General features: G+C 41.4%; 2 protein-coding genes and 1 long non-coding RNA gene across 4 annotated transcripts; 2 read left to right on the top strand and 1 right to left on the bottom strand.

The window, feature by feature from the left end:
• Positions 1-1657: 1657 nt before the first annotated feature.
• On the bottom strand, positions 1658-7929 carry zgc:56235 (Voltage-dependent anion-selective channel protein 2-like). The gene is made up of 9 exons (XM_062528164.1): positions 7791-7929; positions 6185-6256; positions 5986-6035; positions 4813-4965; positions 4632-4684; positions 4049-4270; positions 3633-3783; positions 3308-3365; positions 1658-3183 (listed from the first exon to the last, which is right to left on the bottom strand). The coding sequence occupies exons 2-9, from the start codon at positions 6249-6251 to the stop codon at positions 3092-3094; spliced, it is 846 nt and encodes a 281-aa protein (XP_062384148.1). The 5' UTR covers positions 6252-6256; positions 7791-7929; the 3' UTR covers positions 1658-3091.
• Positions 7930-9068: 1139 nt separating this feature from the next.
• slc25a1b (slc25a1 solute carrier family 25 member 1b) lies at positions 9069-25771 on the top strand. Its single transcript, XM_062528163.1, has 9 exons — positions 9069-9422; positions 17561-17668; positions 18695-18794; positions 19867-20005; positions 21308-21392; positions 21833-21937; positions 22692-22807; positions 23176-23249; positions 23513-25771. Exons 1-9 carry the CDS (start codon positions 9311-9313, stop codon positions 23625-23627), a joined length of 954 nt encoding a protein of 317 aa, XP_062384147.1. The 5' UTR covers positions 9069-9310; the 3' UTR covers positions 23628-25771.
• On the top strand, positions 12327-14539 carry LOC134071447 (uncharacterized). 2 transcript variants are annotated; one of them, XR_009937075.1, is made up of 5 exons: positions 12327-12384; positions 12600-12638; positions 13130-13209; positions 13421-13460; positions 14420-14539. It is a non-coding gene; the product is annotated as an uncharacterized LOC134071447 (long non-coding RNA). The 2 variants fall into 2 exon arrangements; XR_009937074.1 differs by lacking the exons at positions 12327-12384; positions 12600-12638 and having other exon boundaries at positions 12753-13209.
• Positions 25772-25979: the final 208 nt, after the last annotated feature.

Genomic DNA, 25979 nt, shown 5'->3' with positions numbered 1-25979 from the left:
CATCTCAGGAAGATAAGCCCATTTTTGTCCAGCCCTGTCCGAACAAAGATTTCTCTGAGTCTGGACTAAATGAATATTTAGATGTTATGAACAATAGATCAGTGGTTCCCTACCTGGGGTCCGGTGACCCCACCAGGGGTCCACAGAGATTGCAGGAAATCAGCACGATGTAGCCTGGGTTGAGGTTGTGAGGTTACCAAAATTATATTTGCGTTAAATTAAATCCCAATAACATACTCAGCTGGATAATCAAAACTCAGTATAATCCAAATTAAAACATGTTTTTGTTCCACATTTAAATTCATGTAGATATTTATTACCTCTAACCTCTGAACTTGCATATTAAGCAGGTCGGGCTAGGCTAGGCATTGGTAATTCATCCCCGGACCCCGATTGTTCGATCGATCGAATAAAACTTGTGTGTATATGCGGGTAGGAGTTTGGGTAGGGGGCCTTGGCTTGTCTAGACACAGACACAGGGCCTTCAAGGAAAAAAGGTTAGGAAACACTGCAATAGATGACGAAGTCCCAAACTTCTTTCCACTTTTACGTTGAGCAGCAGTATCATATGTAGTTGCATAATTCCACCCTTTTTTTCAATGATGACAACCTCTGTATCTTTACTTCAAAAATGCTGCTCCCAGTCGCATTGCCAGTTAACCTAATCAGTTGTGAAATGTCCCCCCTCGTGTTTTCTTTAGCTTTATACAACCTTTCCAGTGTTGTGTTGCCCCTCTCCTATTTCTTGCCCCTTTTTTTTGAGAAGTGTCGCTGCTATCAAATTTAGAATGAGAATATTGGTGCCACTTTCAAAGTTTGATTTGTTGTCTGTGTTCTTTTTGCAACTATATATGAGTTAATGTGATTTGCAAATGATTACATTATGATTTCATTTCATTTCTTTTACACAACATCTAAACATTTGGACAGATTGTACATCCATTGAAGGATGAAATGTTTTTCATGGCAATAGTTGGTCATTGACAATTCTTATATGCACACTTCCAATGCTAGGCGTGTTGGAGTGGACATCTGAAACACATGTCATTTTTGCACCACCATAAGGTGAAATACAATGCCCTCCATAATTATTTGAACACATGCTAAGGTTGACTATAAAGAGGAATATAAAATCATCTTTTGTAAATTGATCTTAGCATGCTTTCCCCCACATAGGGAGCGGCAACCTTTCCATACCTTCTAACTGTCTGTACTGTCAACTGACCTATTCCACTTTACAATGTTAACTCAGTGGAATGGTTGAGATTAATGTTAAGTTTGGAAATGTTGTTTGTAGACTTAGTGGTACTGGGATTTCCTGTACTAAATATATTCAAGCAGGTCGGTTTTTTTTTTTCTTGAACTTGTTTGACATAAATTTGGCCATTTCCGTTACAATTCATATATTGACTGTGAAACGACCTATGCATGTCCCTATTCAAACAGCTACCACTAAAACTGGGTGATTACCAAAGTATGGTTGCAAAAAAACCACTTCTGCAAACCACTATCTTGCTGTGTGAATGAACTTGTTCTGAAATGACAGCTTGCCCCATCATGCATTGAAATGAAGACAGTACTTCCTTCTAATTAGGGTGCTTCCCATGAATACAAGCTGCACATATCCAATGGTTAAAAAAAACACCAAAGATAGTACTTTCTTTTATTAATATTTATTAGAACTTGATTTTTGCTGGAAAAATGAGGTACAGTGTCTAAAAACATAAAGAAACTTTCCAAAAACCAAAACAATATGAATAGTATGATAGGAGTTGTAATAATAATAATAATAATAATAATAATAATAGATGCTTATAATATAGACACACAAAATGTAAGCGACAGAGAGGATGGGTATGTACAACACAGAAACAGTATTCAGAACCATTTGTGATCAGAAAACATGCATTGCCGTACACATGATCAATGTGTACACAACAGAGGACTCGGACAAATGCACTGCAGCAGGGGTCAGTTTAAGGTTTAGTATGTAGCAGCTTCCTATGTCAATAGATGCTCAACATCTCGAAAACAGATCACCAGACAGGACAAAAATGCTGAAATTGACTTATTTCATTCTCTTTTCCTGAGTTTATCGGAGAGAACTGTGTGCGACCCTGTGACCCTGTCTGTCAATGAGTTGATGGCCTTGCCGGACCACCAGAGCTTCAATGCAAAGCCCCACAACTCTGCCGCTTTTGACTGGCCAGAGCACTGTTCTCAAGCATTAGATCAAGGTGGTTTGGCCTGAGCCGTCACCCCCCTAGTGGAATGCTTAAGTCACCCAACTCTGGAATTACATGTATCAGCCTTCAGAGTTCCCTTCTATCTAAGATACATAACAAAAACTTCCCTTAGGATGAATAAAGTATCTATCTATCTATCTATCTGAGTTCTATAGCATTCATCAACATCAGAACGCAGAGGTTTTACATTTTCCTTGGAACTAGTGCTGTCAAAAGAAAAAAAGAGGAACTAGTATGTGAAATAGGTCATGAAATTCTTTCACTCACACGTAACCATATATTATCAGTTGAGGTTTGGGAAGATTTAGAAGTTCTGAGCTGACCTACACGCCACTGAAAACTGTCACGAAATCTTCGTCACATCTGTGTGTGTGTGGGTGTGTGTCTGCAAGATCATGACTGTTCAGTCAATCTAAGGGGAGGAAGACAGCCATAAACAGTTTCCACGTTCATTTCCTTGGCTGTAACCCATTCGTGAATCACTAAATGTCACACATGGGCAAGATTGCTGCTCAGTGGGCTTACATTTCCCCTCATGCATTGTTTAGATCATCTGTGTTTTTCCATTCTAGAGAAATGCTGCTGACCATTGATCTGGTTCTGTTAACTAGAACTCAAGTAAAACAGTGGGGTGAAAAAGGGTGTGTGGTGTGTGTGTGTGTGTGTGTGTGTGTGTGTGTGTGTGTGTGTGTGTGTGTGTGTGTGTTAGCTTGGTGAGGTGTACAAGGTGAGAGGACACTACATATGCTGAAATTATAAAAGGATAACGGTGGTGGTAGACAGGCTGAAGGCTCTCAGCTCTTTTTTTTTGTCATTTATTTATCGTATCTTTCAGAGAAGGACCTCTACGCCTCCAGTTCGAATCCCATGCCAACCTTGTGACCTCCCGCGTTGAAATTCTTGCCGTCGACTAGTGCTGAAAGAGTGAGCTTGACTCCTGGTGAGAGGAAAAGTGGTTCACATTTAGAGAGACCAGGAATGCCAGGGAAGGATAATGTCATAAATAGTTGGATGATATGAGACAATGCGAAAGGAAAAAGGGTAGTGCCAGAAGCTATTACCTGGTCGCAGACTCTGAGTGTAGCCAACTCCAATCAGACTAGCATTGTTTACTTTGGCCTGTGAAAAGAACAAGTAAGCAAGCGAGGAAAATATGAGTTTAAACAGTGAACATAGCCTCCAGTAAACTCCAAGACAAGCAGAGTCCTCCCACTCCCTAGAGAACTACACATCTGCAAAACTTTTTTTTTTTTCTTTCCCTGTGACGGGGAGAACGCTACCGCTTTCAACATTCAGCAAATACATATTACTGGCTATTCGAGGGGGCTGTTTATTAACACTACAACGATTAAACATCTGGTAAGCTTATCAAAACACTCCGCTCACTGAAATGGAGGCGTCCTTGTCCAGCTGATACTTGGCAGCAATACCAAATCGTGTGTTGTTGCTGCCTGCGGTCCAAGCCAGGGTCACAGCAGTTTCCAACTGATCATTCACCTTCTGGTAAATGGAGCCACCGAACTCTGTTCCATCGTTCCTGAGAGAATAAATCATAACCCTCGTAAGGCTACATGTTTTAAGTTCATTGTAACTCCATTATATTCATTACATTACATTGCATGTCGCAGACACTTCCTTTATTAATCTCTGTTAATTTGCACATTCATCCATGATCAGCCAAAGCTGCCCTGTGTTTTTAAAGAGAACACAGCTAGCACTGGATGGAAGACATCCACATGCTTTGCACTTTCGAAATCTGATGCAGACACAGATTCACCGTAACGTGGGTAACAGATGCTTACACGTTCGTGTGGAGCTGGAAGTCCTGGGCCTTGAAGCCTAGAGCAAAGTTATTCTGCACCAGCTTGGACTTGGCCGTGTCAAAGGCCATCTGATAGCCAGCCAGCCAACCCTCGTAGCCCAGGACGGCGGACGAGTGCACAATGGGACCCTCAAAGTCCAGATCACAGGCCAGGTTGATGTAGTCGCGCTTGTAGCTGGATTTCAGCTTCCCACTCTTCTTCCTGGAAAAAAAAAAAAGCACACATGCTTTTTCAATTTCACGCAGACACTCTGAAAATTCCATGTTTCATTTATTTGGCTTTCAGCGCAGTGCAAGAGAACTGGACTTGAGTGTACTTTAAGCATTAGCCAACATTTTGTAAAAAAAAAAAAAAGACTTGAAAGTCTGGAATGAGTTATTGAATGTGCTGAGTGGTTCATCGTTTTTTGTGTGTTGGTAAAACTGACTGTTACAGATGAGTCAAGAATTTTTTTTAGGAAATATAGTAACTGGCACTGTATCCCACTGCTATAATAAATGATTGTCCTCCTGTTTGGATCTTTACAAGGAACCTAAGAACGGTATTTGGAAGAGAAGCCTACCCTGTGTTCGGGACGAACGAGGTGTCGAGAGCCACTTTAAGCCCCTGTGTTAGCTGTAGGATATAGGATGAGAAGACAGATGTTAATTAAAACGGTTACTTGCTACCTTATTAACACCAAGTTAAACCTCATGTAAATAGATCACAGCATCTGAAAGAACTGCCCGAAGGGACTGACTGACCTGGTCTTCCACAGCCACCTCAGTGCCAAGAGTGTTGTCTGTATTCCATTTCTGTGTTAAGGACAGGCCAATCTCCTTCATCTTGTATTTGGTCTCGAGGTTGCCCCCCGCCTTGCCTGTGTCAACGTTGGTCGAACCAGAGGTGTTAAATTCCTGAGAAAAGGCAAAAAGAAGGCGTCAGCACTTCCCTACTGTAGGGGGAGAAGGCATGGCACAAAATGGATGAACAAAGATGGAGGGGGCACGAACTAAAGGGTCAAAATAAAGACCATTAGAGAAACCAGGGCAAGAACTAAACATGTGAGGAGAATTAATGGCAATGCACATGCAATTAAAACATACAATTAAACGGGTACATTTCATTTTGGACACTGGGTTTGAGGTTTCTTGCCAATCAGTCCAACTAGTACATCTAAATATTTTTGGCTTTTAAAGTTGATTAAAAATGTAATGCAATCACTGTGGGGTGGGGTGGGAATGTATGTGTTCCAGTCAAAGTTTTTCAGTAGGAAGCATTTAGTACAAAAAAAAAAAAGAATAAAAAAAATAGGCTAAGACAATAACTCAAATGCAACTTAGATGGTCAACAGTAAGTCAATGAGTCGTTACAAACTCAATTCTCCAAAGAGTGAAATAATAAAATCTGATTATTAATACATGAAAATACTGACAGTTGGGCTGAACATTCAACATCTACACAGACAAACAGCACGAGCAGCATAACAGAGCAGGCCGACACTGATATGACCACGAGGTGTGATTGTGAAGACAGACAGGAGAAACCCCACAGATGTACAATAACACCAGAGAGGAGGGCTGCCTGCATTTCCCACACAGACCCCTTACCATCTTCAGGTATTTTCCACCACAGGTAGCCGTAAAGACACAAAGACTGTGTTATCAAAAAGCATCGCCCCCAAACACACACACACACACACACACACACACACACATATGCAGGCCTGTGTGTCTTTGGATAGGATAAGCAGAAATAAGCAGAAGCAGTCGCTGTCTAAAACCAGATAAGTCAGGTCAGGACTGTGACTTGTAAACAAGGTCAACAGACACAAATGAAGAGCAGAAGAGGAATAGAAAAAAGGTGTGAGAGATATAGCAATAGAGAAAGGGATAGAGGTGGATAGAGGTGAATTCAGGGTTATGGTGTTCACTCACCACTCCATTCTGGGATTTGGTTTTCAAATCCAGCTTCACAATTCCAAAACCTACAGGATTAAAAAAAAAAAGCAGAAGAGAATGTATTCTACAGAGCGGTATGCAAAATACTTACTGCATATCAGTTGACAGATAAACACGATAAGGATTTCCTTAGTAGTAACAAACATGCCCATAGTTGTCCAGGGCAGATACTCACCATAGCCCTTGCTGAAGATATCCTTGGCAGATTTGCCCAAGTCTGAGTATGAGGGAGGTACAGCCATTGTGCCTGTATGAAAAAGGTAGACATGAAAAGATTGTCAAGAGACTGCGTTCGTAGACCATCTTACTATATATATCTAGGCATGTTCAAGAAAAATTCGCTGTACCACCTTGTTTACTATTTCTATGTAAATGAGTCAGACAGAAGCTCTGTATACTCTTTTGCAACTAATTTGATTGGATGAATGCTTTCAAAATACTATTTGAAAAATAATCATATTTGCAGAAAGAACATGAGCCCACAGCTAACAGGACAACGCGGTTTCTGAATGTATAACAACTGTTTGAGTGAACATTGTGTGCAAACCCCAAGCCAATTACCGCACGCAAAACGTTCCTGATATGCATGTATTCCAATTTAAGGTATTTTTTTGCTGTCCCTTTGTGCATCATTACATCAGCGGTCATGACGACAAAAATATACGTAACTTGATGCAAATCACCTACATTTGTGGTGCAATGCTGATTGCGTCGACAACTGCATAAAGTGGCAAAAATCCTAACTGCAATTGACAATACACATATCCGTGGCGACACTTAGTGTTTGACTGGGATGTAACAGCACAGTAGGGCCAGGACTTCGCCCAAAGGACAGGCGGAATATTGGATTATCTGCCATCCCTGAACGCTATCAGCCTCATTCACACTGTCCAGTGGAATGTTGTGCGTACGTTAGCGGTTACCTGCTGAGCAATCACTGAGCAGCCAGAAACAACGCATTAATCCCTCCAGAGACAGTGTAGACTATCGACATTATGAAAAACACGTCCATGATTATTCAACATATTAGCACACAAACTGTAGATAAACATGTTCAATTAAAACACCTTAACGAGATTTAACCAATCGGTATATTTTAGAATGAACTTTAGGCTAGCAATTCACTATCACTTTAAAGACACAAATATCAAACGTTAGCTAACTGAGCAACTAGCAAATTGCGTACACACCCCCTTCAATGCTAGCATTACCAAGACAAGTCAGCCTGAGGTCAAGTGCAAAACCGAGTGGGTGTATGCAAAGAAACAATGTCAAACTAAAGATGGGACTACTAAAAGTTTAACAACCGTGTAACACTACTATCTGATAACTTGCTTAGGATTTGCATAAAGCTTGCTGCGTATAATTATAATCACTTGTATTAGCTTGCCAGCTAGGTTAGCCACCTAACAGCTAGCTTGATTATTGTGATTACGCAAGTTAACGGTAACGTTGTACCTTATAGTCATAAATTCCCGTTATAGAGACAAGCAAGCAACTGGTTCATCACAACGTTGCATAGACCCCGTGAGGCAGCATCATCCAGTATAGCTGTTCAGTCCTGTAACGTTGGTAAACTAATATCACAGCTAATGGCTACATTGGACAGGCCTGACATATAACATTGCTGTTGCTAACGTTATCCTTGTTGCAAACAAACCGTTATTGCGGCCAGTTTCCCTGTACATATTTGCTGTGCAATTACTGTACGTTCTTAAAATGATCATTACATTGTATCACTGTTAATTTATGTTTGTTCAATAATTTAAAGTTATTCGTACCTTTTCTTTAAGGTGAATACAATGCTACAACAGCACAATATTCCTCTTTGGGTAGCCTCCTCCGTCGCTTGCTTGCCCCGTTGTTACAACTAGCTAGCTAGCAACTTGCAAAGGTAGGGCACAGTGAAGGAGAAAAACGGAGTTTGCGCAATTAAATGGGGCGGTGGCATTGGCAACTACAGCGCATCCAGGCAACAGAGCGCGCAAGGATGTACAGAACATTAATTTAGTGCAGCATGTTCATGGGTCTCTGACTCTGAGGCATTAATCAGAGAACTCCTTAGATCTAACTGATAAAAACCCAATGTCAAAATACTGCAGTAGCCTATGCTACTTGTTAGAAATGCAGGTTCTGAAAGAAAAACAGTGATGTTGTTGAACTAACATGAATTATGAGTAATGCCCAAGCTATTGATAAAATTGTCTGCTACTCTATCAACATTATTTTTTTTTTACTTTAAAATTCATACAGAAAACATAGCCTGTAATAGCCTATACATTTCCACAAAACAATGCAGTAAGCCATTATAGCAGGATCCATTAGGTCTCACTTCAGCTTGAGAGGGTAAATGAGAACAGTCTTACCTTCAATGGATTTACTTCGATTAACGCAGAATGTAATTGTACAGGACAGGAGCTGGCCAGCAGAGGGAGCAATCTCCATTAGATTCCAACGTGTCACTGTAATCTTTGTGGGTTTATTGCTCTTCATGTGTTTCAATTATGTTTTTCAAGGAAATGGCCGGCCTCTTAACGTGTCAGTGGGAGATTGACTCAAAATAGAACACCTTTTGATCAAAATAGCCCACAAAATGGGTTTAAACAACCATTAGGCCTAGTCTATTAACGAGGTCACAGCAGAGCTCCAGCGTCTAACCTAGGCCTAAAAGAGCGCTTGGCTGTAATATAGGCAATATAGGCCTAGATAGATTGTTTCACGAAGTATAGCACTTGGGCCTCGAGATGCAATCAACGGATGGAAGATATCATATTAGCACAGCGGTCTGTCTAGGGCTGATGAGGTCAGGAAAGAATGTTTGTTCCATGTTGGATAGTTAACACCAGATGATTGTTCTGTTTGTGGAAGAGGCTACCAGTTAAGCTAAGTTAATCAGAAAACCATCGCTTGCAACCCGCACTGAGTCTGAAAACCGGGTGTTCTCATTGTTCTGAATAGCCGTTCCACCTTAAACGGCATGTTATTGTGTGAAAATATGGCGCTACGTGGAGTTGACAAAATCACCCGCCCCGCCCCAAAAATGTTGTGCTCTCTAGCCTACCATTCACCCGATGGCAGCAGGGAAACTTTGGGCTGTCAAGATACCGCGCAATAGTGATCCGAAAATCTCCTTTTAAAGTCCAATGATCAGGGTTTCCTGGTGTTTGTCCTGTTACGCGCGCAGTAAGATCGATCATCAGAGAATAATAGGACGAAGCAGACAAGGACAATTCATGCATTGACTTGCATATTCCCCCATTGCACTTTATAACTAGAGGTTTCTGGTGAGTTAGTTTTAATCATGTCTGGACAACGAACATTTGTAAGCCCTTTCCACAGACCGCACTGCCTGGCTGCTGCAGCCCCAGCTGAGAAGGCAAAGTTCACCCACCCCGGCAAGGCTATTTTAGCTGGTAAGTGATTCTAGTTCTTTCGTGTTTTGTTATTCTGTTGATGCCACCACCATTAACAGGAACATGGATCTTGCTCTTCAAAACAGAGAAGCCCTTTCGATGAGCCACATTAATTGTAACAATTTAGCAGTGAGCGAACCGATAGCCTACATAACGCAGCGTTAACATTCGAGACGAAGGATTCTGGCCATCGCGGAAGAATTGCTTGCCAAACATATTGGTGTCTATTCATTCACTTTGTTCAAGGGGGGCACATGCCTTGTTTCCTATTTAACTATAGATATAGAGTAGAATATAATTGAATAGAATACAATATTGTTCACGGTTAGACTTTCCTATGTCTTGTTGTGTTAGCTTTCTGTAGTCGCTTAATAGCGATTTGTATCTGTCCTAAAGAGGCTGACACATGTGGTGCTATGTTCCTGGCAGGGATTTCAAAACTCTCGTTCGCCACCTGAGGCCAGGCAAGTATGGATGCTTATGGCATGTGGTGTGTGTTCTTCCTTCAATGAGTTGACTGTCATTGAGGATTCTCTTAACAACTTGTTCAGACATCCTCACAACTTCCAACTGCTAGGAATTTACATTGATGGTGACTGAACTATAAAGTGGGCCAGGTGGTTTTGTTGTTAACACTGGACATGGAAATGGCATGCCACTAAAAACCCTGTAAGATTCAGGGCTTTTTTTTTGCGTTTTCAAACTGTATGGGATTCTTTGAAGTTAGGAACCATGTCAACTCCAGCAGGGATTCAGGCCAAACACAACAGCCCTTTTCATCCCTAATTAAAGCCAGCATGGATCGACCTAAGGTCTCTTCACCAAGCCAGTGGAGTGAAATGAATGCACTTGCAAAGGCACTTGCAAATGACACTATAGCACAGTGAGAAATGACTGGCACCAATTAATACTTTCCTTCAAGCCTTCAGTGTCTGTCTCATGGATAAGTGAAACTGACTTTAAAATGCACATTTGTGAGCTGTACTTATGTTTCCTTATGATGGAGGATATGGCGTGACTCAGATACTAGTAATAGGCAGCGCAGAATTTAGTAGTTTCTGTGTGAGGAGAATATTGGTCAGGTGCCTGTACGTGTCCTTTTCCCTCAATGACACCCCAGATAGCAAACCCCTTTGGGCCGGACCCGCATAAAAGCCTCTAGATCCGGACGTAGCTTACACACGGTTTCTGGCTAAGGACCAGATCTGGGCCGGTTAGACTTTTCAGCTTTAACTGCAGTGCTGTTTTTCTTACGATCAGCAGATCTGGCCCAGATCCACTTACCACATCGGAACCAAAGCTTCCTCAAAGACAGTTCACTGATGTGGCCCACATCTGTAATACGGACCTAGACCACCTTAAAACTTATAACTGATCCTCGTTTATTTCCAGATAATCTGGTGAAAAAATCACCCTAGATATGATTTCAAAATCATATCCAGCTAACATTTTTGGGGGGTGCAAGGAAAGTTTTTGTTGTTGTTGTTTTTATTGTTGTTGTTGTTGGTTTGTTTGGGCAGCAATTTTCCATGAAAAGGCCACCTGCTTGCTGATCGCACGCCTACCTGGACTATTGACAACTAGGCAACTGCTTTACAAATAGAATACATCCTTAAAAATATATACAGCATATAAGGTCCATATAAGGCCACATCCGCCTGACAGTCTACCTCCGTTTTGGCTACGGGCACCGGACCCGTTCCGCCTCGCCAGCGCGCCTTCATTCACCGGGTCCGCGACGGACCCTGTACGGATGCGTACACCGAACGCGCCCTAACGGTTTATTTCATCAGTTTTTTCGCTGATGGAGTGCTGCCGAGTGTGAGACAAAACGGTGGCGTCTGAAGGCTCACTGTAAGTATGCTCCTATATGCTTTATTTATGCAATTACCTAGTCTATCCAGTGAAAACGTACTTCCATAACACAAGTTACCTACTTATCTAGCTTTGTTTGCTGATGTAATCCGAAAATGTGCTATAATGGCCGGCTGATGGTAGCTCACATTTACATACCAGCTAGCAGCTAGCTGCTAACGTGTAGCTTGCGCAAGCTAATTTAGCTCACTTAGTCCTGTCCAACTTTATGAACTTTTTTAGAAATGTATAATTAACTCAATACTGAATTTAAAATGAGCGCAACTTGATTTGACGGTAACCTTATGTGTTTGCCCGTGAACAACAAAAGTTGCCTTGCGTGAGCTAGCATTAGCAGGCTAGCTTGTTGACCAACGATAACTTAAAGTTGTTACACAAACATAATAGTTTTTTGTTAACGTTATGAAAGCTTAGATGTTGGACTCGGGAGTCTTACTCCCGAGAGAAAACTTAAGCTATTTCGTATGTGTTTAAACCTCATTTCATTCTGGGAGGGAGGCTGATTTCACATTGTTTCCCTGTCCTGATTTGAAATGCTGATTTTAAATTATGAACGACGTTAGCGGCTGGTTCCAAAACGTAAACCTATGCGCCCTGTCACCCTCATGCTCAGACATTGTTGACACTTTTAGAAGGCAGGAACAGAACAGCTTCGGGATTCATGCCCTTATATTTTGTACACGTTAGTGAGAAACCAACTAACTGTCCTACTATTCAATCTAAATAGTAGAGATTCCTCCCTAACTTTTATTAAGTAAAAATTCCGAAGCCATTTGTTTAATGCAGAAATACTGCCGTCTACGAGTTCATTTAATGATGTTGAAAGTTTCTTGGAGTAAGATTTGACTGAAAAGGGACATTATAGAAGAGGCAGTTAGTTGACTTGATGTATATCCTTGCTTTGCCTTGTCACAGACCAGACTGTTTTCAATGTTTAGAATGGGGTCTAATATTGGTATTGATAAATATTTGGCTATTTCTTTCTGATGATGAAAGTAATGCATATTTATGTATCTGTATTACAGGTCATTCACAAGTCTGGTTTGGGGGTCTACCCTTGCTTATCCTGTCCTGCCACCCAAGTAAAGTAAGCTATACAGTTTTACATTTGATCTATTTGACTTTCGGTCCACACATTAATAACACAAATAACCATATGCCTTTGTAAGTGGTGTTACCAGTTCAGGATGAATTGAAGGCACATGTCAAAATACATGACTGCCTTTGTCTGCTGAAATAAAAACCCACCTTATACCTCAAAAGCTCTCTAAAGAAATGTACATATATTTTTTTTTTTTTCAGAAGAGAAATAACCACAGGCTCTGCAACTGCTGTTTCCAGGTAAGGATCAAAGCTTCGGGATTCGTGCCCTTATATTTTGTACACGTTAGTGAGAAACCCGCTAACTGGCCTACTATTCAATCTAAAAAGTCTTGTTTCCAAGTGACTTTTTGGACTGAATAGTAGAGATTCCTCCCTAACTTTTATAAAGTGTAAGGGCACAAATCCCGAAGCCATTTGTTTTATGCAGAAATACTGCCGTCTACAAGTTCATTTAATGATGTTGAAAGTTTCTTGGATTAAGATTTGACTGAAAAGGGGCAATATAGAAGAGGCAGTAGTTGACTTGATGCATATCTTCGCTTTGCCTTGTCATAGACCAGACTGTTTTCAATGTTTAGAATATATGGGAAGGGAAGCTAAAATGAAAATATTCTCTGGATCCCAAAATAATGCTATTTTCTAATGGGGTGTAATATTGGTATTGATAAATATTTGGCTATTTCTTTCTGATGATGAAAGTAATGCATATTCATGTATCTGTGTTACAGGTCATTGTCACAAGTCACAAGTGGCTCCGGTCTGGTTTGGGGGTCTACCCTAGCTCATCCTGTCCTGCCACCCACACAAAGTAAGCTATACAGTTTTACATTTGATCTATTTGACTTTTGGTCCACACATTAATAATACAAATAACCATGTGATATGCCTTTGTAAGTGGTGTTACCAGTTCAGGATTAATTGAAGGTACATGTCAACATACATGAATCCCTTTGTCTGCTGTAATAAAAATCCACCTTATGCCTCAAAAGCTAATGGAATGCACATATTTTTTATTTCAGAAGAGAAATAACTACAGGCCTCTGCAACTGCTGTCTCTAGGTAAGGATGAATTGAGATACATTCAACATAAAATATATATAGCCTATATGTATATACAATTATTTATTCTACATGCTGAAATGTCTGATATTCATGACCGCACACTTCATGCAGATTATATTCACATTACAACTCCACCTCTTTAATTCAGCTGTCTGATTGAAGCCTCAAAATATTGTAAACAAAGTAACATAGTTGGCTAGCTTGTCATAGTCTACTGGTTGGACTGTTCAGTTTCCCCATGTGTGTTTAAGTTTAAAAGTAGAGTAATACTTGTGTCCTTGAGAGAGGCGCTTTTGAGTCTTTTGAGTTGAAAACATTGGTATTGAGATGATCAGTCAACTTGAATGCAAGAGTGTGCGCCGCTTGCTAACCGGATTTTATAATACGCTAATTCAGCTAGTCGTCTTCTATGCATCATTGTTTTCACGATTGTGAATGTTTTATTCGGATTGCATGTGCTTGTTGATGGGCGGGTGTCCATTGAGTGTGCGCGAGAGAAATCGGGCCATTCAGACATGATATGCGGAATGTACGGCCACCTGTTGTTCACGTCTTCTTTAGAATTTCTGTCAATTTCTGTCAAATGCGGCCGCGCCGTTAATGCCTGACCGCGGAAGAGTGTCGTTTTCACTAGCCTTTGAATGTTTCCGTGACTGGATTCACAGGACAGTTGTGGCGACAACATTACGGCGAAATTACCAGGTTAGCTACAGGAAAGTAGATAGTATACGGATATATGAATTCAGACATCACAGCAAAGACAACCCTACCGTAGCCTACACACCGTGGACATTGTGGAAATACACGTCTGTCTGAAAACGGCTACAGTTTGGTAAAGTTGCATGCATTGTCTACAATGAAAACTCCTTCCACCCGAGCAGCGGCAGGTGCACCAGTGCGAGCCTGCCCATATAATTTAGTAGCACACTAATATAACGTATTTTCTTTTTCCACAGGAACGGTACGCAAGTGTCCAGTGACAGCCCAGGCAACCGATACCGTAGCGACATTCACCAATGTGCTGGCGCATGACCGAGAAGGGGGGACGTCGCAAACGCCAGTGTGAAGGAGCAAGCTAGATTCATTGATGATCATCATGTTTTGAATAAAGTTTTTTTGGAAAAAAAAGTAAACATTTTCTTCGATTCTGATTAGGGTTATTGGGGTATTGGACTATGTCAGTCGCTGGGTAATTTTCTTAGCCTTGTTTTAAAGACACCAAGCGAGAATGTTAGATTGTTAAATGTGAAGGCTACTTTATGCGGATGTAGGCCTATGATTGTTGCTTCTGACTGTAGGGTAATTAAATAAGGTAGCCCAAACACATCATAGACTAAACATCATGTAGCCTAACTATAAATGCCGAAAATAAGGCATAGCTGGCATCGATCCGGTACGCGGTTCCATGCCGCATCTATACGGGACTGGGCCAGCGCTGTTCCAGTTCCAATTCGGAGCCGTGCAACGGAGCCTGACCACTTCGTGGCCGATGTGGGTTTGGACGCTGGGCCGTGTCCGTTAAACGGATCAGATGCGGATGGAACGGTAAGTGTGGGCCAGATCCACCCCAGTGTAGTTTTACTGTTTTGGTACGGGAATGGGCCAGCGCCGACCCATCTCCGGTGCAGAGCCATAAAACGAATCCTGACCACTATCGGCCCGCTGTGCGTTTGGACGCTGGACCGTGTCCGTGAGACGGATCCGGGGCGGACCGCATGATAGGTGTGGGCCAGGTCCACGCCAGAGTGGTTTTGCTATCTGGGACAACATTCCAGAACATTTCACCCAGACGGAAAGGCCATTTGAACCCCTTTTGGACAAACATGCCACGCTACGGTGTTATATTGAACACATATATCACACACTACACGGTGTGTTATTGAACACAGAACACGGCCAAAAAAAATGGTGTTGACTAATTTTCAAACAGCAACGTTGCAGGCTAGCTACGGCATGCCCTGTGGTGACTCGACAGAAATGCTCCACATTTTCTTGCTGAGCAGGTCCATGTGATCATTGATTGTGACATGTTCCCTAGCTGGTTTTACAGGCTGAGGCTGGAATGGGACCAACTGCTTTTACAAACATAACTTAATTAAATTGAATTATGGAGCCATAAGAAAACATTTCCCATCAAAAGTTGAAGAGGATGTTGTTTTAGTTGTATCCATCAGATGTGGGGGAAAGCTTGCTTTGTTGCTTGCTCAGTCATTGCCTTTTCCTTTGTGCAAACAGTGGGGTGTCATATTAGCTGACCTAACCAGTAGCCTTTGGTCTTTTCCTTTTGTCAGCAGTACCTTTTGGAAAGCCAATCAAAGGAGATACTGTTTTGTCTTTGGAGTAATCTTTTATTCAGCCTTGAAGCTCTCCAGGAAAAACATGCTGGAATGGAATGTTTGCTAGAGTGAACTTCATTTAAGAAAACCCACCACACACACACACACACACACACACACACACTCTCATTCACACCAAACATGTAATTTCATACACTTTAGTTTTCTGCAGATTATACATTTGTCCACTCTTGGGAGTAAAACTCTAGGTAACCTAGTTGTATAATCTGAAGGAATCTCACAGTCCTGCAAACAGTCCCTTCAGCTATTGTCCTGTTTCTGTTTTTTGAGAGGCACCTCGTTGATTTCGACAGATTCATGGAAAAAGTAGGTCAGAGCGGATCACTTTTGTAGTATTATTTGTAGTATCGTGCTCAGAGGTATTGCCCTGCATGGACTGGGAAGTTTGCTTAGTGGGAGTTGGCGAATTTAAGCTGATAGCCTTTTGTTATGGCCAGCTCAGTAAATGTGACATGAAATGGAGACGGACAACAGAGTTTACAAAAAGTCGAAGATTCGACTTCAGTAAATAACTATTTGGGTTCAAATCTAGGGGTGAATCATACAAGTTACTCACAGAAGAGCATGGTGTGCTTCGGTGTGGTGAGAATGCAAGCCTCTCAGAAGGCAAACACATGGCCTTTTCATCCACATCTCGCCATGCAGCTTCTGCTGCAAGGCCAGTCGGGGGACACACAGGGCCGGAACACCTAATCTCATATTTATAAACACACTCATTTTAATAAATAATATGAAACACTAGAAAGATACAGAAAGTTAAGCATTTTCGAATGGTTAACTACGATTTCATTACGGTGTTAGCCTCTTAATTCACTTATCTTTAAGTGTGTGCATTTACTTTCCGTGCACACATTGTTATTTTTCAAACAAGCACTTTATTCTAGCTGTTCACATAATGATCACTCCTCTATAGCTGGTCTTGCATGTGCCTGAAAGGCCTCTTGTTTGTTTCTCAGACTCACATTCTCTCCTTACTGAAAGCCATGAAAACTAACAGTTTGCCACCCTGTCTCTAATGTATGCATGCTGTGTGCCAAGCACGTACTAAGGGATTGTTTGTGTATTTTTGACCACTGTGCTAGCTCGCATGTATGTGTGTTTGTGTGTGTGTGTGTGTGTGTGTGTGTGTGTGTGTGTGTGTGTGATCAGATGAGTAGACTACTGGAGTGTGTCTGTCTTGGGGGCTCAGGGCTTTGTTAGGCCTACAGTTTGAAGGAGGAGGACGCCACCCCTCCCGCTTTGGAGCTCTATCAAGGGGAGTATCCAGTGGGCAGAAGCCTTGGCAGGCCAATCACAGAGCTCCTTTCTGTTTGCTGTTCAACTGCAGATGTGCACGAGTTGTGCTTTTAAGGAGGCGACTGCTCACACTGACACCTCATTACAAGCAGAGTGGGAGCATCTCACCACCTGACGTGGGTGTGTGCAAAAAGAGTGATCACAAATGGCACACGTGTGCGTGACAGATAAACAAAATTTTATTATCCTTAATGCTGTCATTCCAAAAGTCCTGGCAACCACAGCTAAACACAGCTGTCAATTGTTAGTTGTGTGTATGAAATAGCTTGTTTCATTTTCCCACCATCTAACGTAAAAGGTTTTATATTTCAGTTAACACATATAGAGTTTGACTGATGAGGTGTAGATCTCCACATGAGTATTGTGTGAGTGTGAAATTCTCTCTCTCCTCTCTCTCTCTCTCTCTCTCTCTCTCTCTCTCTCTCTCTCTCTCTCTCTCTCTAGGTGGGCTTGCTGGAGGCATTGAAATCTGTATCACTTTCCCCACGGAGTATGTGAAGACCCAGCTACAGTTAGACGAGAAAGCCAATCCACCACGTTACAAAGGCATTGGTGGGTTTCAAATCCTGTCCCTCTCTAATATTTTCCTCTTACTTCCGTCTGCTCATTGAATAAAGAAGCCACACTTCTGTCTCTGTATTTTAACATTTGCACACAGTGTGAATCCAGTGGTGCATTTGATAACAATATGCTAATAATGCATTAATAAACTTGACCTCATATAGCATGAGGAAGTGATTGAAGTCAAAGGTCATAGTATAATCTCAAGGTTCAACATGCTAGCACTTGTTCCTCACCACCAATGGAAGCCTCTCTCCATATCTCACTTACTCCCCAGTCTTTATCAGTGTGCTCACAGTCAATGGACTTTGAATGGTGGACCCGCGTCACAATAACATGTTTGAGTACAGTCCGGTTGCACCAGTTGCTCTGCAGTAGTGTTCAGTTGTTAATTCCAGTTGCATATCTGCTCCATGAGTGGGTCAAGAGCAAAGGTGTTTTCTTAGCAAAATGTCAAAAGACTATTAGAAGAGGCAACCATTAAAAAGTCTTCTTTTTGGGGGGATGTTACAAAGCCATAGTCATGGAAAGCTCTGCAGTTAAGCATTGACCAAAATCCTAGGCTGCAAATGCACAAATAATTGACCACGAAGCAGTTAATGATCTGATGTCAAATCTCTGCAAAGAGCCTGTTACATCTAGACTGACATATAGTTTAGACTTTGAACTTGAAGTAAAGTACAACTGAGATGCACGCAGTGGTGGTTCAAGGAAAATACATTGAAAGCAAAGCACCGTGAACATATATATATTTACAGTAATTTCCCACGAATTAAAATCAGTGTATAAACCTTGTTTGTAGTCGGGAAATTAATTGTGTTTAAGTGCCAGAGAGGGAGTCCTCTGGGATCGAAACACCAGGGGTCACATAGGCTTACTATAACAAAATCTTTTCTCAATCCCTTCTCTGTTCTATCTGTCTGTCTGTCTCTCTCTCTCTGTCTGTCTCTATCGCCCTCTCTATCTCTTTTTCTCTATCCCTCTTTCTCTCTCTATCTCTCCCTCTATCTCTCTCAGCGGACTGTGTGAAGCAGACGGTGCAGGGTCATGGGGTCGGAGGCCTGTACAGAGGCCTCAGCTCGCTGGTCTATGGGTCCATCCCGAAAGCAGCTGTCCGGTAAGAGCAACCCGCCTGCCACACCTGGACCACTGCACACAAAATGATACAAAGTCATTTATGACCTCCTACTTCAGATGGAAAAGGGTTTTGTGGGAGTTAGGAGCTCAAAAGCCAAGCTATACAGCATTGAGAAGTTTGCTGTCTGACTTTTGTAAAAAAGCAATTAGTGTGTAGTTTTGCCACATTCGGTGGAGACATTTTGTTTCCATTTACAGTAGTCCACAGCAAAGTATTGCGTAGGATACCTTTCTCACTGGGATTTGTAGTCCTTCATGGTTTTATATGTTGTAGTTTTCTTATCAGTTTGGTCACAGGGGGTTCATCAACATGTGACCCAGAGATAATGCCCTTGTCATGTGCCCTGCATGTGCATTTGTACAGACAGAATGTGGTCTCTTTTGCCGCTATGCCTTAGCCATTTCTAAATGAAAATGAAAACGTTGAAATTAAATGATTGGTATTGGGAGCTGAGGGATGAACAGTGAACATTATGCTGTGGGGTTAAAGGGGAGTTTTGCCCCTTACATGATTGCTTTTGCACATTTCTGCTTTGAGGGATCTTTTTCTACATTTCGTTATTGAGAACTATCTTTCAATGTAGTTAACCAAATTACATGTTCACACTATAATATTGTGTCATGCAGAATGCAGTGATTAATGTCGTATTTAGCTAGTGTGGTCTGCTTGTGTACATTTTCTTATACAAGTAGGCCTTTTAAAAACCTTCAGAGCTAAATTCTTTGCCTAAACATATGAAGTAGGCAAACCAGTCTTTCCTCAACACAGTGATGTTTATCACTGGCAGTTGCAAAATTATTGTGGCTCGTTGAAGTAGCTAATTAGTTTGCAGCTATAAATACCATACTTGATAAAAGTCATTTAAAAGTCATTAAAAAGCCATTTGCTGTGCCTCGTAGACGTATACTAAACCATGGAAGAGTGTTGTGAATTGACATTCCTCCCTGGTTTTGGGGGTGATTTCTTTTTCAATGAAAGAGAGAGAGAGTGCTAGTACACACAGTCACTAATGTCATGCAATCTTGATATGCCTTCTTGTCCTCTTCCCTAGGTTTGGGGTGTTTGAGTTCCTCAGTAATAAAATGAGGGACGAGTCTGGCAAGCTGAACAGCATGCAGGGACTCCTCTGTGGACTGGGGGCGGGGGTGGCAGAGGCCGTGGTAGTGGTATGCCCGATGGAGACTGTGAAGGTCAGTAAATGAAACATCAGCAAAAGACATCAATCTGCTTGCTTGTGGGGGGGGGGGGGGTTATACACTCTGAAAAATGAAAGTGCTTAAACAGTTCTTTAAATCTCTGGATGGTTCCATGGAGAGTCAAAACTCTGTGTTGCACCATTACATCAGGCAAAAGGTTCTTCACATTGGAGATGGTTCTTCAGAGCCTCAGATCATTATAGGCTAGGCCTATTATGGCATGTCATTGCGCCATTCATTAAATGGTTCTTTAAATAACTGAAAAGGGTTCTTCTATGGCATCGTTCTGAAGAACCATTACTGGCCCCATTATTGTTTAGAGTGCATTTGCGGGCTAGAAGGTGTAGAGGGTGATTTTGTTTACCAGATAATTGAGAGCAATTTGCTTAGCAATGAGCTCTTTGCTACTCTTCCCTAATATAAGACCTCATGGTGAATAATAGCTGACAGGCTTCATTGTATAGTTCCCCTTTTTCGTAAACCAGTCATATCTCATCCTAGACAGAGTGCCAGTAAAAGGCTATGGCTGTTGCCGCTGGTGCTATCTCATGGGGGATGGGAGACCAGCCATCCTCCAGCGTGGACTCTCTCAGGGCCAGTCAAGAAGTGTTGTGTCAGCACAAGGGCCAGAGCCTATTTGATCAGTCTCTTGTCAGTCCTGTGAGTGATCACTGTTACGGATGGGCTCATGGCTTGATGCAGAGAGGGAGAATTACGATGGCATGGGTAGCAATATGCAGGCCTGGTAGAGTTCAGGCGTGGTGCCTGAATTCAGGCTTGAGCTCGGCCACGTACAATATCAAGAGAGACTATTCTCTCTATTGTCTTTGAATGTATTTGATCATTTCAGGCACAGATAATTTCCTGTCCATCAGCCCTGAATATGTACAGAGGTGGGAACGCTGGAAAAAAACCAGAAGCCAGCCATTTCTAATGAAATGCAGTCTTGGTGTATGTTAGGCCCATGCTATGGTGTATTTAGACTGTTTACACCTTTCCCACTCTTTTTGGCTCGGTGAGCTCCGTCAGTGGCAGTCTAAATTTCCATGGAAGAATGCTCCACCTTACAGAGGTTACTTATCTCCTCTGAGTTGGCAATAAGTTGCATCTAATTTCTCAGCAACTCACTTGTCAAGTTAATTTAATTCCCAATATTGCCTCTCTCTGGTATGATCCTAAAAGATTTCTTTGTATTCCAGAGAATGTATTTTGTATTGAACCAGTGTATCATTCCAGACCTTCCATCTCTACCAAAGAAGCAGACATGTATTTTGGCTTTTATTGTTCTGACTGCAGGTAAAGTTCATTCATGATCAGACGTCAGGAAACCCAAAGTACAGAGGCTTCTTCCACGGGGTCAGGGAAATCGTTAGAACTCAAGGTAAGACCTTACAGATTGTACATGTTGTTGCTGTCCTCTAGTGGAGTCCTGAAACAAGTTCACACATCGTGGTGCATGAATTAGGTTGGTGATTACAGGAATGCGGACTGTCATTAACATTAACAACACCCAGTTAATTTAATGAACCCTGCAATAAAATGACTAGATAGAGCATGGGTCCACTTCTAACTCCACTTTTATTCATTTACATTCACATGAGCAGCATGTGATGGGTAGTCTGGACATGTGACGGTCTTAACCCTCTCTGACCCTAGTACATTTCCAGACCTAAATTTAGAACAAGATTTCTGTGGAAGTGGTCACTCAAATACACCAGCTTCTTTGGATTAGTAACACTCTTCGTTGCTGTTGGATACATCCACAAATGCTTACCTTATATCTCTTTGTGTTTACAGTATTATGCTTTTTCTATGTCTTAGGTCTTAAGGGAACATATCAAGGGCTGACGGCAACTGTGCTGAAACAGGGATCCAATCAGGCTATTCGATTCTATGTGATGACTGCACTAAGGAACTGGTACAAAGGTACAGCTGATTTTGTGTGTGTGTGTGTACAATACCACAGTGCCACACAGTATGATATTTGAGATAATAAAAGCTGTTTTGTTGTGTTTCTCAAAGATTACTTATAGTGTACAGTAAGGATCATCAGAATGGCAATGGTGAACTTCCACCATGTTAATATGATAGCCTGAGAGGAAAGGCTTTAAATGAATAAATCAGCAATCAATTCACCCGAAGTGGGTGCATTCACTCTCGATTCACATATAGGGTATGATGTGACCAAGGTTGATGTAAGCAAGGTGGCCTGCATCAAACCGCATTTGCTGAGATTTTATTAAATTTTTAAGTGTTTCTGATAAAGTTGCCCTAGAAACCTCAAGTTTTGAACCCACAGCTATTCATACCTCCTTCCCAAGGGGATGTCAAGGAAGAAGTGTCACGCTTAAACTTGCATAGCACCGCAGATGCAAACTTGCACAGACTCGCATTTCTTTGAGAAAAACATTCATAAATGCACATACAATCTGTGAATTGCATGAGTTGCATGGAGGCTCAGCTGGTGTGAAAATGCATGCGTGAGTGTGAGACCGTGAGTGGTTGAGAGCTGATGAAGCCATCAGAGCTAATGAAGCTTGTTAATTAATGCCTCGCTGTCCTCCCATTGATCCCCGCGGAGTTCGTAAGTAATTAGCTCCCAGTGTTGTAATATAATCTGTTCCAAAACACCCCAGTCAAAAGTGGCAACCTCTCCTTTCTCTGACCCGTTTCAAAACAGGTGACGACCCCAACAAGGCTATGAACCCTCTGATTACCGGGGGCTTTGGCGCTATAGCAGGAGCGGCCAGTGTGTTTGGCAACACGCCTTTGGACGTCATCAAAACCAGGATGCAGGTTTGTAGCGAGACCAGCAATGAGCAATGAGAGGAGCCCCAATCAAAGCAGATTATATAGCATGTTGTTGCATTCTATAATACAGTATGTTTATATGATGTCTGATATTGTTCATATTGTATACGGTCATTGAAAAGGTGCTGAACCCTACAGTATGTTATGTAATTACTGGTGCAACTGGAAGGGGGGTTTTGAGAGTGCCAGACAGATTACTTGAATAATGTATAGATACGGTATCCTTAGTTTCACCCTGCATGAAATGGACAAAACTCTGCACCTTTAAGGTGTATCATCGTGACTACTGCCTGCTGAGAAATTCCTGTCGCGTCTCATATTTTTTCATGTCTTCGTGTCTGTCCGGTGCTTAGGGTCTGGAAGCACATAAGTACAAGAGCACCTTAGACTGCGCCGTCAAGATCATGAAGCATGAAGGACCTGCAGCGTAAGTGTCTACAGTGCACAGGCACATCACACCCAGAAATAAACACAAACAAATGTGCACTAGTACACACACCTGTGCAATTTTACTGTTCACAACTAGGCAAAAGCACAAACATGTAGACAAATACATGCATACAAACACACTCAGAATGTCCCTGAGTGATTCATCAAGTGTCCCTGAGTATGCTAATCATAAATTGATTATCAATAATTCGATCATATCATTTAATCATATCAATCCATCATTGTCCATTTCTCTGGTAGGTTCTACAAGGGGACTGTTCCGCGTCTGGGCCGAGTGTGCATGGACGTGGCCATCGTGTTCATCATTTACGAGGAGGTGGTCAAGGTTCTTAACAAAGTCTGGAAGACAGAGTGAGGCGGGCTCGGCTGAACGTGATTGGCTGAGCTAGACGATCTTGCGATGTCTGATTAGCCTGTCAGGTCTGATTAGCCTGTCAGGGACAGTGGTGGCTGAGGCCTTAAATTACCCATGAGGCTTTGCTGGAGTCCTGTTTACCATCTCTCAGGCTGCGATATTGTGTTCTTCCCTAAGGAAGACTTTTCCCAACTGAATGTGATAACAGACCTACAGAGTATACTTGAAACGGAAAAGCTAATACATTTTTAGTGTAGGTCTCTACTCAGAGCGCATTGTAAAACTGTAATATATGTGAGACCAATGTAGATTTTAGACCGGGATGTGGTAAATGTGGTAAATGCTGGGAGTGACTAAAGACTAAGCCTTTATCAGTATATTGTTGCTAATTATGTATAGCTAAAACTCTTGACAAATTATATTTTAATCAGAATTGTAATTCTTTTAAAAAATTGAAAGTATTAATTTTTTGATCATGGAATTGTATCCATTGTATGTATAGTGATTTTAATGACTTTTATTTTGATGCTGACAGAAGTAGTGACAGCCAAAGATATGCTCAGCTGCATAACTCCTTAATAGAAGAGGGGTTCAACATTTCCTCTAAGACACTGGTAAAACCTCTCACTTAGGCCGAACGTTCCTGGACAGAATGGTTGAAGTGCCTGCACGTATATGCATACAGCATCAGTTAATGTTTCATATTCCCACCGATTTTTTTTTCTTTATTATTATTATTTTCATATTTTTGTATAGGTGTTTTCACCTGGGAAAGATCCATGCAAATTATCATGAAATGAAATGTTTACGTTAGAACTAAAAATCCTCCTAGTGCCTCAAAGCAGAAAAACTATTCCTTACACAAGACCTTGGTGTTTTCTCATTCCTTCATATAGTTTTGAGACATCCTTGTCCCCAAAAGGTACTTAAAGGCCTAGAAGATGTTTGAAAATGGACCTGTTCGTATCTCTTCAAATTTGTTCAAGAGACCCTTACAAAATAACCAAAGCCTTTAATCTTTAAAAAATAACTTTGTTTTTAAAAGTAGATGTGCACACAAGACTGTGTCATGGTAGCAGCACTTGCCAGCAGTATGTTCATTTTTGAGGTGCCTAATTGAATCATAATGTTCTCTCTTTCCTTACGAGCCTTTCATGCAGTTTACTTGTTTTAATAGCCAATTTGTGTTTTGCAGTATTGTGAAAATTAGTCATGATTCACAAACCCACAACGCCTTAATATTTGCAAATCTAGTGTCAGTTGTCAGCACTGAGGCATTTTCTTTCTACCTCAAGAAGTCCATAACAGACATGTTAACCATTGGCAGTCCATGTTAAATAAACATGAACGTGGCTTGCGAGTGCAGCAAAGCGACTACCTGGTACCATGGTGCACTGAGTTATTCGGTTTCAGCCTCAACTCTATAGGTCTTCGCTCATTTAATGGAGGCCTACAGTTTAGACTGAAATGCATGTGTTTTGTTGGTCATTTGGTTAAACTGGAGATAGTTATTGTATGCAAAGTGCTGACATTCACTAACAGCTTCATACAATGGTTTTTTTTTTTTTTTTTTTGCTTTCACACTGTATTGGACCACCAGAGCTATAACACAACTATGTTAAATTTTGTCGCATTGTCCATAGCTTTTTTTTCCCATTTGTCTTCATGTCTGAATGTATTTCTTTTTATTCAATGTAATTAATGTACAAAGTACATTTTACAGATTGTTAATGAGTGAAGACTTCTGTTATGGTACGGCAAATCAGTGTCATCTTTCAATATCCATAAGGGCAAGCTTGGTTGGTTTCACTTGTTACAGACCTACATAGGTGGAATGTTTGCAAACCTGTTTGCCAATACCCTTGTTGCTCTTAAACTTAAAAAGAGGAACTAAACTGGAATGTTTTCCCAAAGACAAATATGCTCATGAACATCTTGGAAAGTCATTACTCCTGCTATGTTGTTTAATATAGGCATATAGGAATTATGTCTTAATGTGATCCTTAATCAACGCACACAAAGTTAGTTAATGCAGACATGTGTGTACAATGTAATTCTTTCTGAGTGCAGATCACCATGTCATGTGCCTTTAATATTTTCATTCTCATTGCCAATAAACACCGAAATGATTGGGGGGAAAATTATTGTACCGTTTTCTTAATCTTTTGAATTTCACCGTTCTATTTTCTGCTCTGAATTTTGTCTAATCAGTGTAGACTATTCAACGACAACGTCATTAAACAAACACACAAAAAAACACAACTTCCAAGTAGGCCAATTTGTGATCGCTTTTCCATGACCTTTTAATGTTCTGTTTGGACTTCTAAACTTGCCGTACTGAAAGGTTCCACT

This window comes from Sardina pilchardus, chromosome 23 (assembly GCF_963854185.1).
Source record: "Sardina pilchardus chromosome 23, fSarPil1.1, whole genome shotgun sequence".
In the NCBI taxonomy this organism is placed as follows: Eukaryota; Metazoa; Chordata; class Actinopteri; order Clupeiformes; family Clupeidae; genus Sardina; species Sardina pilchardus.
The sequence above is the reverse complement of the archived record's forward strand: the minus strand, read 5'-3'. Positions and strand labels throughout refer to the sequence as shown.

Excerpts from the sequence above, each read along its gene's own strand:
- zgc:56235 (XM_062528164.1), bottom strand. The coding sequence starts at position 6,251 with ATGGCTGTACCTCCCTCATACTCAGACTTGGGCAAATCTGCCAAGGAT. Across the intron at positions 6,036-6,184 it reads TATCTTCAGCAAGGGCTATG|GTTTTGGAATTGTGAAGCTG; the intron begins GTGAGTATCTGC and ends TTAATCCTGTAG. Across the intron at positions 3,784-4,048 it reads TTCCAGCTCCACACGAACGT|GAACGATGGAACAGAGTTCG; the intron begins GTAAGCATCTGT and ends TTATTCTCTCAG.
- slc25a1b (XM_062528163.1), top strand. The coding sequence starts at position 9,311 with ATGTCTGGACAACGAACATTTGTAAGCCCTTTCCACAGACCGCACTGC. Across the intron at positions 9,423-17,560 it reads CGGCAAGGCTATTTTAGCTG|GTGGGCTTGCTGGAGGCATT; the intron begins GTAAGTGATTCT and ends CTCTCTCTCTAG. Across the intron at positions 20,006-21,307 it reads GCCCGATGGAGACTGTGAAG|GTAAAGTTCATTCATGATCA; the intron begins GTCAGTAAATGA and ends TTCTGACTGCAG.